This window comes from Cynocephalus volans, chromosome 5, assembly GCF_027409185.1.
Source record: "Cynocephalus volans isolate mCynVol1 chromosome 5, mCynVol1.pri, whole genome shotgun sequence".
NCBI classification, from domain to species: Eukaryota; Metazoa; Chordata; class Mammalia; order Dermoptera; family Cynocephalidae; genus Cynocephalus; species Cynocephalus volans.
In genome coordinates this window covers 137,224,735-137,238,162 of record NC_084464.1, presented here as the reverse complement: position 1 = coordinate 137,238,162, position 13,428 = coordinate 137,224,735, and the positions used below count along the sequence as shown (strand labels likewise).

Genomic DNA, 13,428 nt, shown 5'->3' with positions numbered 1-13,428 from the left:
CCAGGCACAGCCTGCCACCTGCTCATGCCTTCTGTGGTTGAGCCCCAGGCACTGACTCACAGACTGCCCTGCTCTGTGACTTACTTTTTTTGCTCCATGTTGAGATTCCCAAGATTTGCCAAATGAAAGGGTGTGACAGAACTTCTGCTTTTGATCTTCCTGGGTTTTTCTTATCCTATCACCCCCCGACCCACAACCCCCTCCCAGCAATCCTCTCCCACCATAGGTGTCTGTGATGGTTACTTTTATGTGTCCACTTGGCTAGGCCCTGATGCCCAGCTGTTTGATCAAACTGCAGTCTAGATGTTGCTGCGAAGACATTTGTAAGATGTGATTCACATTTGCAATCAATAGACTTTAGAAAAGCTGATTACCCTGCGATTACTGGATGGGTAGGCCTCGTCCAGTCAGTTGAAGGCCTTAGGAGCAAAGACTGAAGTTTTCAAAAGAAGAAGCAATTCTGCCTCAAGACTGCCTGAGCTTCCCACCTGCCAGCCTGCCCTACAGATTCCGGACTTGCTGACCCTTCAGTCACCAATTCCTCAAAATCTCTCTCTCTCATGTGTTCTGTCTCTCTGGAGAACTCTAATACAGTGCCTCTACAAATCTTTTGAGAGGAAAGAGTTAATCATTTTGCAATAAATTCAAGCTCACATTTTTAACCAAAGTGGAATTCTTTTCCATGAAAAATCATTAACAAAAGATATATATTTCATTCAACTTGCTGCTTTTCATTAATTCTCAGCTTCACAGAGTTGCAACAGGATGTTATCCTCTAGCATGTTGACATAAAAATGAATGCTTATTTTTAAAGAAGTCATTACAACCCTGATCAACCATTTCTAACTGCAGCCATCTGAGGGTTCCCACATCCTCCACAGCTGTGGATGCCCCTGTGGAGGCAAGCGATGGCCTGTGTAAACCAGGAACAATCACCAAGCACAATTAAATTGGCTCACCAGCTAGTGGAACCAACGGATGGAACTGGAATTTCACATCTACTTCTGCTTTTTGTTTTGTTTTGATTTTTGGAAAAGAGAGAAAAATATAAGATGCTACCACTTGACAGTCTCAGGAACATGCTGGCAAATACGAGTGCCCTCACTTTCAAAGTACCCCCCTTGGAGAAGCCGACAGAAGGCTCCCCCTCTGTGGACTCTGTTATTTATCACATCTCAAACTCCATGTTAACTAGACTCTGGTGTGGATGGCTTTCATACCTCAGCATGACACAGTATTTTGTTTTACGTTTTAATAGTGTCCTTTGCTAGAAAATGTGAGTGTTTTTGTTGTGGTGGTGGTGGTGCTTATTTTAAACTAAACTCTCATGTTAATTTAGAATGTTCCCAAGGGGCTGGCACCTACATACGAGATTCTGTAGACCACACGTCGAAGGCAAACATAGACTGTACAGCAAGGATAGAACACAAACGCGTCTAAATTTCTAACAATGTATCTTTTAACAGATAGACTCATACTTTATTTTGACAAATTTAAGATAGAAAAATATCATAATGTGAATATAGCAGTCGCTTTCTGTGACATGGTTTGGAATGTGCAGTGAGACTTGAATTGCTTTCAAGATGGTCTCTCTTCTGGTTGGGCTTCAGTTAATACTGTATTATATGTCAGCCATTGCATTTGCTTAAAAGAATACCGGACAGAGTAAAACTGGTTTTTAAAAAGGTTATGGCATTCAGTAATAAATAGTATAAAGCGATGAAACAAAACAGCTTTAAAAATATTTTGATAATTACTAAATGCAAACTTTAGACTTCATGATTAAAGCTAATAACTCATATTTTCAAAATAGCTTTGACACTTTCTACCAATATATAATAGAATAATAGAGCACTTATTTTAAAAAACAAGAGAAGAAAGATTAAACATATTTCAGATGACTATAAACAGTAAACATCAATTCAGTGTATTTATATGTGTCATTTCAACAATACACTCTTTGCCCAGCTGGCAATAAAAACTGTGGTTGTAACTATCATCAAAAATGTGCCCCTGAATGTCATCTTTGAGCTTATTAAGTGCTGTCATCATTTCTGCATTCCATCTTCCGAGGGGGCGATTGAGGGACTCTTGGTACATGCAGACATTTGGTTACGGTGATAACGACAAAAAATAAAAGTGCCAGGAGTCGGAAGCTGAAACCGCTGCCTTACTTTCAGCACCTCCCATCCTTTTGTCTCCGTGATGCCTCAGGTAGTCACGCTAAATAATTCACACCACGTGCTAATTTTGTTGCTCTCAGTCGCTTTCAGCTTCTTTCTTTGCTTCCCCTCCCCTCTCCTCAAGGAATAAAACTGGGAGGCCCCTCATGAAAATGTTATTTCTAACATATAAGTGTATGTACATATGTACACACATGCCTTTCCTTTTCAAGGACTGGGTAACTCCTCATTTTCTATCAAATAATCCTTCCTCATGTACTTGGTTCCCCTAACTAACCTCCACACTTCCAGGTAAGCCTCCTTCAAGGACCTCGTGCCGCCTTCTCCACAGCTGTCTGAGATCTGCGAGCTTCCAGCCCCCAGCGGGACTCCTCTGGGGCTGCCCCTCGCCTCTTGACCCCTCTGCTGAGCGGAGCCACCTGCTCCCTGCCCACCTGCTGACCTGCCATTTCCACCCTCCCCGGGCAGCTCCTCCATAACGAAAGGCAGCTGGTCTCCACTTGGCTGCGCCTCTAGGTCCTCGTAGTTGCTTCTCTTTTTGGTCTCCACGAATTTAGCCACACAGTAAATAATGGAGCCCAGCGTGTTCACCACGACGCCGGCAATGAACAGAGAGGTGGGTTCCACGTCGCTGAAGGCCACCATGCCCACCGTGATGGTGGCGATGCTCTTCACCACGCCCACGAAGCTGGTGGTCACGGCCGAGTTGATGTAGGTACAGTGCAGCGTGGTGAAGTTCATGGCGCAGCCGATCAGGATGCAGGCCACGAAGATACAGACCATGGCCGGGTCCTTCCAGCCGGGAAAGGCCCAGGCGTGGATGGAGTCGGTGCTGGCGAAGGAGCAGACGACGAGCAGCGGAGTGGCGGAGACGGCGATGACATACTGCGCGGTGAGCGGCCCGTGCTCCGTGTCCGCGCTCGCCTTCTGGATGAGCACCAGGTAGGCGGCGTGCACCAGCACTGCCAGCACGCCCGTGACGTATCCCATGGGGTCGCCAGTCAGGTCGCCGGCTCCTAGAGCGCCAGAGGAGGTCAGCGGAGCCCGGGAGGGAAAGGAAAAGAGAAAAGACACCGGTTGGCGCGGGTGGGTGGCCTCGGGGGCAACGCGTCGGGTTGGAAAGTAGACAGGGTTCGCGCCCCAGCTCTGCCCATCGAATTCCTAAGTGACCAACAGATGCTTGCCGTGCCTAGGCTACCGGTGTAAAATGCGACAGCCAAGCTCAGTCAACGCCAGGTGCGATGCGTAAGGAGAAGCGCCCTCCCTCCCATGTCCCCGGGTCACTCCATCTCCCTCTGTCCACGACAAAAGCTCGGGGGAGCACACATACCCTCGGGGTAGGCGCTGCAGCTTCCCCCGGCTGGCAATGAGGAGGCCACCCGGGCACGTGGTGCCTCTGCTCACCCCACCCCACCCCGGTTCAAGGAGCACCAGAAGGAAGAGGGATTCCTGGCTAGTGGCCTCTAACCTGGAGCTGGCCAGGCGCAGGGCAAGGAACATCTCTCCCTCGGTCCCGGGAAGATTTCCCGCTGCTCCGGCTCCCATCTCGCTCAGTCCGCCCAGCCCGGCCCGCACCCGGGTCCCGGTCCGGCCCCCTCTGCCTCGCGCCCGCAGCCCCCGGCGCGGCGCCAGACGCCCCAAACTAGCCCCGGGAGCCAAGCCTCGCTGCCACCCCACCCCCATTGCAGCCCCTCGTGACCCAAGGAAGTTCACGGCCCCCTCCTTCCGGCTCTGTCCAGGGGTGGAGGACTCCAGCTCTCAGGCTCAGGCGGCTCTCCCACCTCTCCCGGAGGAAGGGGTGAAGGGGGAAGACGGGGGGTGGGGGCGGCGGGACGGGAGATACCGGGTGAAGCAGGGACGGGGGTCGGAAGCGGGGATCCTGAGGCGGGGAGGAGGACCTCAGGGAGGAGGCTGGAGTGCTGGGAAGGCTCCGCTGGATCTCAGAAGTCCCTTTTGCGAGCCGAGCGACCACTGTCACAGCCCTCCGCCTCTCTCTGCCTCAGTCTCCCCATATGGAAGTGAGGGCGTTGCACTAAGGGGTCCCCGCGGCCTCTGCTCCGTGGGGTGGGGTGGGGTGGGGGTCGGCGCGGGTCCCGCTCACCTGCCAGGGCGGCGCCGCAGGTGGTGATGAGCACGGCCGCCAGCACCCCAGGCGAGGGCGCGCCGTTCTTGAGCACCAGGACGCCGATGAGCATGGTGACCAGGGGCAGGCAGCGCTTGAAGACCACGTACATAGGCAGGCTGAGGCCACGCAGGGACCAGAGCGTGAGGCTGGACTGCAGCGTGGAGAGCACTGCGACCCCCGCGAAGGCGCGCGCCAGGCTCAGGCCGAAGGGGGGCACGGCGATGAGCCCGAGGCGCCGCAGCAGCTCCAGGCTCAGCGCCGCCGTGGAGCTGGTCAGGCACTGCACCAGGGTCAGGAAGGAGAACTGGTAGCGGCTGATGAGGAACTTCAGCAGGATGTTGAGGGAGCCCGAGAAGACCCCGTGCGCGATGGCCACCGAGATGCCCAGCAGGCGGCCCCGGCACAGCCGCCGCATCGCGCCAGCCCCGCCGCACCCCGGCGGTGGCGGAGCTCGGGGACCTGCGGGAGGGGAGCCGCGAGGAGCGGAGCGAGGGCGGCGGGGGCGCCCGCCCAGAGCCGCGGCGAAGGGCAGGGGGCGCCGGCTCGGCTGCAGGGGGCAGCTCCAGCCCCGAGTCCTAGCGGCTCGGCGGCTCCGCTCCGCGTCCGACTGCCCCGCAGTTCTGGGGAGGTAGTGACGGGGGCGGGGGACTCCGAAAAGTGGCAGGGGTGGGGGGGGCCGGTCTGAGAGGAGTGGCGGGAATCCTAGCGACAGCGATTTGTAAGGAGGTGACGAGCCGCGAGGGGTTGTGTCCCGCGCGGTTTCATGGTCAGAGGAGACGCTCTGCGGAGGGAAGCCGGGCGGCTGGGTGCACCCGGGCGGCTGCCGCAGGGCGGGACGGGACCCGCGCCCCTCGGGCATCCACTGGCCATCCGGGCGGGCTCTCGGGTTGCAGGCCCCCTGTCCTCCCGCAGCTCCAGCTGCTCTCGCTCGCCCCTCCCCCGGTCCCGAGCCGAGGGGCGCGGGTTGGGGGGGATGCAGGACACAGCTAAAGAAGATATTAGAAACAGCAGCGCTTTAGGATCTAGCACCGTTATTGGTCGCAACAAGTGACGGCGCCCCCAGCCTCCTAGCGCTTGTGCTGCAGCGGCTTTTCCATCCGGATCCCTCCCGGCGCAGCAGCGGGACTTTATCCAGCTGCCGGCCAGGGAAGCGAAAGCTGCCAGTGCTGGCGGGCAGCGGGGCCTCTGAGGCTCGGATCCGGGCGCCGACGCCCAGACATTGAAGGACCCCACTGCCCCGGGACGCAGCTCCGGCGTGTTTTGGGGTCTCGGGGTTGGCCCCTTTGCAAACCAGGCGATGCGCGTCCGGGTCCGCTCGCCTTCCAGGGGAGGGGGTCCTGGTGTTATGATCGCGGCTCTAGGGGACTTTCCCGCGTGCGCGGTGGCCTCTCGGGACAGCAGAGCCTGAGGGTGGGGGCACAAATTCGAAGTTAGACAAAGATGTAAAATCAGCAGAAACCAGTCTCCGGTGCGAGTAGCCACTAGCGGCCCTGGAGAAGCGCTGGGGGGACGCTGCCGCAGGGGTGAAGGGGGTGCTGGCTGCGTCCGGGGATGGGGCGGGGGGGGGAGGGAAGATGTGGCGGAGGCGGGACCCTGGTCCCCTCACTGTGCCGGGACACTCCGTGTGGCGTTCTCCAGATCTCAGTGATCACACTTCGTTAGGGAGAAGGACAACGCATTGTGCCACCTCCCCAGGCCGACGTATGCCTCTGCCCCGCCACACTTGTGAACTATGTGCTTCCTTTATGGCGAAGGAAGAAAATCTTATTTTTTGCGGACACAAGACTTCGGTGACTCTGGTCTGAATTCAGTTCTCTGGAAAGTGACGCCGGGACCCTTAGTTAACTCAGCAGCAGCAGAAGGGTCCGCTCCGCCGCGGTCACCGCTGAGCGCCAGGCACAGCTTAGCTTTCGCGCTGCTGGACACGTATGGCGGTGCCCAGGATTTGGGCTTGAGGAAGACAGTCCGAGATCGCTACGCTCCGTCCTCCCTTTCATTCACTGTCGGCGATTACGTCTCTGAACCACGGGATCGCGACCTCCTGACATGTATGCGCTGCTCCACATGGCCTTTATACACAGGGTCCATTTCGCTCGCGATTCTTCTGTTGTCTGCCTTACTTCCATCTGTGCTGAACGCGATGCTTCAGCCCAGGTGTTGAAGTTGTGATTATTACCGCAGCCGAAACAAACAAACACAAACACAACGTACAAAAGGCATGGGCAGCCTCTCTGCAGCCCTTCAACTGGGAGAGCTTTTTAGGTTATGGGTGCTTCACTACGGTGGGAGAGGGTTCGATCTCAGTCAGTCCACTAGCTCACGTCCGAGAGCCCGGTAGGGACACCTGCCTGCCCCCGACAGGTGGGCACTCAAGAACGTGTTCGTGAATGGCCCACTGTGCCAACTTTCCAGGAACACTGCTGGAAAGCATTACACTGAAAACACGTGCTTCCGGCTCTCCGGGGAGCTCTTGGGTTTTGTTGCTAAAAGTTGTGGTTACACACTATCGGCTATTTAAAGGACTCTGTTTTTCAAGAGTTGATATTTCTTTGAGAAATGATGAAGTCTGAAATAGAAGTTCACATTATGTGTATGTGTATGGTATATTCAAAAGGGTATGTTCAAGGGCCGGGCCCGTGGTGCACTCGGTAGAGTGCTACGCTGGGAGCGTGGTGACGCTCCCGCAGCAGGTTCGGATCCTATATAGGAATGACCGGTGCACTCACTGGCTGAGTGCTGGTCACGAAAAGCGACAAAAGTGTATGTTCAATATATACTCAGATAAAAACTCTGAAAATTAACTTTTTAAAGACATTAGCAAGTAACAGGTTTCTAGTTCTAGGGACCATTCCAATTGAAAAATGGCTGCTTTGTCATCCTAAATGAATATTATAAAGAAGTGGCTGCACAGACCTAGTTTTGGAATGATTCATTTCTGCCAGCAATTATAATTGCTTCCATTTGTGATACTAACATTAGGTGAAAGATGGGGGCTGATTCAGCTATCTTATCTTTCTCATTTAGTCAAGAATATTTAGCTTATTATTTGCAACCCGCAGTGGCCTGAAACGGAGCACATTTTCTCCACTTTACTGTGTATAGTTCTTTCAGAGCTTTTGTTTTTTTAAAAAAAATATTTTTAGGGGCCGGCCTGTGGCTCCCTCGGGAGAGTGCGGTGCTGATAACACCAAGGCCACGGGTTTGGATCCCATATAGGGATGGCCGGTTTGCTCACTGGGTGAGCGTGGTGCTGACAACACCAAGTCAAGGGTTAAGATCCCCTTACCAGTCATCTTTAAAAATATATATATATATATATATTTTTTAAGCTCATCTCCCACAAAACCATTTACTAGATAAGATTCCAAAAAAAAAAAAAAAATTGAAAATAAAACTACTATGTTTAGCAAGGTTAATGGAACAAGAATATAGATCTGAAGATCAAATACCTATTTGACCTACTTGTATCAACTATCAAGGGTCTAGATTCAAGCTCATTAACTTTGAAGCTACTCAACAGCTATCAATGACATTAAATAAATTCTGTAGTTCATTCATTCAGTAAACACAGGGAGCAAGTATTTTGTGCTGGGTAGTCTGTTAGCCCCAGAGGATTCAAAGATGAACATCATCTCAGTCTGTAGGGATTCCCAGGTGGGCGGAGGCAACAACGAAGCTAAGGCCATAGTGGGGTGTTGGGGCAGGAAACAAGCGAGCACCCAGGAGGGCAAATAAATCAGGTCGAGAGGGGTAGTAGAAAAGTCTTCCTAGAGAAGGAAAGATGGTCTTTTTTGAAATCTTTATTTCATTATTTTTAATTGTAAAGATAATATATACTCATTGTCATATACAAAGGGAAAACAAGCTTTATAAATAATAGATGAACATGCTGTCTTTAATGTTCACCATCCCCAGCTCCACTATATAGAGCTCCTTATTGTTTGTTGTGGAACGTTTCAGTCTTTTTTGTATATATATTTATATACACATCAACTCCCACTTTTTAAAAGATAACAAAATTAGGATATCATGCACATTTGTCTATGATTAGTTACTTCAAAGGGCATATTGGGTAATCAGCCTTCAAGATAGACCTCAATGATCTTCTTCTTCCTACTCACACCGATGTGTTAATTTCGCTAATAATGAACCAGAGTTGGTCTGTGTAAGGAACAGAATATAGCATAAATGATGGTATGTCACTCCTGATATTCAGTTATAAGACTGAGGCTTCCATCTTGCATTTTCTTTCTCTTTTATCACTTAGTCTGGGGGAAGCCAAATGCCATGTTATAAAGACACAGAGACATCCTATGATGGGTAATCGAGGTGCGCTAACAACTACACGAGTGACTTTGGATGCTGATCCTGCAGCCCCAGGTAACAGTTTAACTGCAATGTCATGAGAAAACCTGAGCCAGAACTCAGCCAAGCCACTCCTGGTGATAATACATATGTGTTGTTTTAACCTGCTAAGTTTTGTGGTTATTTGTTACATAGGAGTGGATAACTAATACACATAGTAGTAGCAATGTATTTTCTCCATGTTAGGATGCCTTATTCTTTTAAATGACTGTTTATAGAATAACCTCCCTTCTGTAGACAGGCATTTAGGTTTTACCAAACAATGATGTAATGAACACCCTTGGGCATTTATTCTTACATACTTCTGCAAGTATTTTGGGAAGTGGGGAGACAGGGAATTCTAGAAATGGAACTGCTAGGTTAAAGGGTAATTTAAAATCTTGATTTATTGCCAAACTGCCTTCGAAAAAGGTGAATAACAGGGCTCTCATTTTAACCAATATTGAATATTATCAATATTTTAACTGTCTGCCAAACCGTTAAGCAAAAAAGAAAAAGAAAAAGATCTCATTTTAACTTGCATTTCTTTGTCATCAGTGAGACAGAGTCTGAGCCTTTTTGAAGTGTACTAAACACTTGCCTTTCTACTTCTGGAAATTGTCTATTGATACCTTTTGTCCACTTTTATGTTTGGTTATCTTTTTAGTGATTTTTAAGAGTTCTTGATAAATTCTGGGTATTAACCATTTGTTAGTTTGTTGCACATATATCCTTCCATTATGTCCTCTGTCTTTTAACTTCACTAATGGTGTGTTTTGCTACTTTAATTTTTGTATGTTGTCAATCTTTTCCTTTAGTCATTTCACGTGACTTTTAAGTGTTGGGAAAGAATTTGCCAAGCCAACAGCAGGGCAGTCCAAGCACATGGTCTATCTTGAGCAAAGATAGAGATGAAAACCTGTATTCTTTCCATGGGGATCTGTGAGCACTTTGGTGTTGCTGAAGCACCAAGTGTGTGAAGAGAAGCAGTGCTGCAGAGAGGCAGTGATTAGTCCCAGAGGACTTGGCCGCCTGGTTAGTGAGCTTGAACTTTTTCCTGTAGGCAATCCTGTAAGCAGAGAAAGGTTTTACACTGAAATTGATGTAATCAGATTGCATTTTAGGTCAGTCTCTGGCAGCTTTGTTGAGGAGGATGGCTCTGAGGGCACAGAACTACAAACACTGTTTAGGAAGCTGCTGCAATAATTCAGAGAAAAGCTAATGATGGCAGGGACTGGGGCAGTAGTGGTTGAGTGAAAGAGATAGAACGGAGTAGTATTTAGGGGATAAAAGGAACAGGACTTAGTGATGCATTTGATGTGCGTAGAGTAAAGAGGTAGGAATAAGGGAAGGAACAAGGAACAGACATAAACTGGTCTGTTAGCTTGGTTCTATTGGCAACGAATGAAAAAGCATGTGTGGGAGAAGCCGGCTTAGTGAGCAAGATGAGTCTGGTTGAAACAAAATGAATGCAAAGACTTGTGGGATATCCAGGCGGGGAATGCAAGAGGTACAGATTTGGGAGTATTCAGTATGTATATGAAGGTAAAAAACATTTAAGTGGATTAGCACATCCAAGAGGCCTTTTAAGTAAGAAATAAATGAGAGTTCATTTTTGGAAGAGCCACATTATTGCTAAGATATATAGTTAAGTGCCAAAGGCAGAAGTGACAATTGGCTCTCAGCCTGGATTTCCCTGGGCATGATGGACCTCGGTAGGGTCACCCCAGAATCAGGCTCAGCTTCGTAGCTCTTTGAACTTGGAAACTCAATTTTTTCAATTTTCTCAGGATCTTGTTAGAGTTCCACATCTTGACTCTTTCTCAGTGGTGCTACTTCTGTTATTCCTGGGAAAAAGAGGTTACATGGCAGGACCATGGGTTTGGATTCAGCCACTCCAGACTTCAAATTCTAGTTTCTTTACTTCCTGGTTATTATGACTCCTGAGAACCTTGGCTTCCTTGTCCGGAAAACAGAGAGGGCTACCTTGCAGGGATGTTACAAAGATTAAAAGGGATAACATATGTAAAGCATCTCACACAGTGCCCCCATCACAGATCAGTGACTTTTCCTCCATCCACTCTTTAGTGTTGTTCTGTCACTAAAGAAGCAGGAGAGGCTTGGGGAGGCAGCCAGGATGAAGCTAAGAGCTTAGCAGCCAAGAGACAAATGCTGATTTTCCCAACTTGTAAGGAACGACTGGCTGTCCAGATGTTGCTTAGCTTGTGAGCTACAATGAATTTAAAAATCCTGCACATTCTCTTTCAGGAGAGAATCCAGCTCCACTACTAGTTTTCCAATTCTAGTTCCAGGGAACCAACTGGATAAATGTACACATACACTCTTTTATATTGATAGACCCTGTGCAATGCATTATGAAGTCAGTATTCTAAGCATCTCTAACATCCCTGAAATAGAGGAAAAATAAATAAATAAAGGGCTGTTAGTTTTTAAATCATAAGTTTTTGTTCCAAAAGATAGATCGTAGATTATCTTGTTAATAAAATCTCTTGCATTCTAAAAGGAAAATAAATAATTTCATTTCATTGTAAATATGATCTAGGTTGGGATATTTTGAAAGGTCTGTTACAAATTCTGCTGATACAGAGAACATCCACTGTGGCTCTTCTATTGAAACCCTCCTTGGTGTGATGCCATTAGTTATATGGAGGGAAGTAACAAGAAAAAGCTCCATGAAACTCATCATCGTAGCAAGTCTAAGTATGTGGTTAAGCACCTTCTTCATTATACTTATGTTAAGCAGTGTCCTCTTCATGGGGTCTCTCAAAAACAATCAGTATTGCTGATCTCATAAGAACCAAAAACACTTGTACTTTCCCTGGGACCATTCATTCATTTAACAAATATCTATTGAGCACCTTTTATGTGCCAGGCATGGCACGAGGCTAAGCCCGGCACTAGAAGAGTCCATGCCCTCAGGCCAGGGGCACTGAATTGTGTAACTGATGAGGTTTCCCATTTATGAGGTTAGAACCCTTGGTAGCAAATCTTTGGCCCAGTCAGTAGCAATTTTTTAGGACTTTGAGGTATATATTTTCAAGCTCCACTCCTGGCTCCACATTATATCTTTTGTTCCACCTTTTAATTTAGGCTGCCTTGTTTTTATATCTTAAGCTGTCTTAATTTTTTTTCTGGACCAAGTAAACAAAAAATATGTAAATAAGACAATATGCACATATTTTATTTCTGCTGATTATTACAAGTATATTTTGTTTTTAAAAAAATCCTCAAAACTTAAGAATTTAATTATAAATTTTGCCATTCATATTTTAATGATATATAAAAATATAAATGCTATGCAAAGTAGTTTGTTTTACTAATTTTTTCTTTTTAACCTACTTTTTTTCAGTTTATCAACACCTCAAGATTTTTCAAGGAGACTTAGCAAGGTAAAAAGGAGGATTTACAGTATCACTTAGGGCTAGTTTCAAGGTCAATAGCTAGAAGCCTTAGCAGGACCTAAGAGTTTTTGCTCAGTGGACAGTTTAATATATTTTTGATAGTAGAGAAGTGAGAAGAAAGAAATATAGAGTCATGGGTACAATATCTAAAAAGATTTGAGTAAATGTAAAAAAAAAAAATGTAAGCTCTTAGCTCACAGCATTCCATGTTCTTAAAGCATGGCACCAGTCCTTGGGAGAATCTCAGTCTGTGTGTCAGGGATATAGTAGATGCTCAATAAATAACCACTGAATAAATAAATTAATCTACATTAGTGCCTTGTTACTGAACCATAGATATATCTACATTACATATAGTACTGTATTCATATATACAAGGTATTAGAAAGAACAATCTTGTTGGGGATGTCATAAAATGATAAATGATCACGAGATGCAGTTTGATTTTTATCGACAGCAGTGATTATATTTTATATCACAAATGATATAAGTTAAAAATGAAATACATCACTATCAATACAATCTACTGATCTCCCATTCTTTAATCCATTTTACAATACAGAGATTACATTTTAATAGATATTATAAGATATATCATAATATCAATTATCCCTTACGCTTTAAAGCAATATGGCTTATGTACCAGGCTTAAAAGACTGAACCAAAGTCTTTACCAGCTGCCTCAAAACTGATTCCAGGGTAAATTTGAAAAATTTGAAATCTGAACAGCATATAAAAGCATAATGTCTATGTTCCTAACAGTTAATTTATTTGCTGTTAAGTAGTTCTTCAGCCAACATCCTCTGTTTCTGGCCACAGTAGTTATCTCAAGCAGGAATGGTAAGACAAGCAGGATCATATATCTTTATCGTTTCATCCCAAGAACAGTCAGCCACCTACAAAACAAAAACAAAATAAAAAGAAACATATTTAGACATACAAAAAATTGGCAGCAAAAGCCTAAGTCATTCAAAATTGGCAGCAAAAGCCTAAGTCATTTAGAGTGTAGTAGACCATCCACCAATAAACATTTCATTAATAGGAAATAGGAAAAATACAGGGATAGGTTTTTGATAAAAGGTCTATTTTCCCTTTTAAAGATATACTTCAGAGCCTGCTTCCCATTCACTGAATTTACCTATATCCCTACCCTACCTGACAGCTACATAATTCTCTACTTCCTGAGATAAATGGCTTAGGTACCAGGCTTATGTACAAAGGCACAAAAACAAAGATTTGTTCCTAGATTGTGAACCAAGACACTGTGCTAGGTATTGTGGGGACAAAGAAGAAGATGAAGTACAGTTCTTGCATTCTAAAACCACTCATTTAAGACCGAGTATGAAAAGTGCTC

The 13,428-nt window shown here is 46.8% G+C and overlaps 2 protein-coding genes across 3 annotated transcripts in view; both read right to left on the bottom strand.

Moving 5' to 3' along the window:
* Nucleotides 1-2,390: 2,390 nt before the first annotated feature.
* Nucleotides 2,391-4,723, bottom strand: SLC35D3 (solute carrier family 35 member D3). The gene is made up of 2 exons (XM_063096140.1): nucleotides 4,285-4,723; nucleotides 2,391-3,199 (listed from the first exon to the last, which is right to left on the bottom strand). Exons 1-2 carry the CDS (start codon nucleotides 4,721-4,723, stop codon nucleotides 2,391-2,393), a joined length of 1,248 nt encoding a protein of 415 aa, XP_062952210.1.
* Nucleotides 4,724-12,078: 7,355 nt separating this feature from the next.
* The window catches only part of PEX7 (peroxisomal biogenesis factor 7), a 72,973-nt gene continuing 71,623 nt past the window's right edge, over nucleotides 12,079-13,428 (bottom strand). Inside the window, exon 10 of one of the 2 annotated variants that reach the window (XM_063097519.1) lies at nucleotides 12,079-12,970. In XM_063097519.1, the coding sequence (XP_062953589.1) occupies nucleotides 12,902-12,970 (69 nt within the window). In that variant the 3' untranslated portion in view covers nucleotides 12,079-12,901. The remainder of the gene's footprint in view (nucleotides 12,971-13,428) is intronic. The other variant, XM_063097518.1, reaches the window with a different exon arrangement.

Coding starts and splice junctions, on each gene's coding strand:
- SLC35D3 (XM_063096140.1), bottom strand. CDS start 4,723: ATGCGGCGGCTGTGCCGGGGCCGCCTGCTGGGCATCTCGGTGGCCATC. Junction 3,200..4,284: donor CTGCGGCGCCGCCCTGGCAG/GTGAGCGGGACC, acceptor CTGGCGCTCTAG/GAGCCGGCGACCTGACTGGC.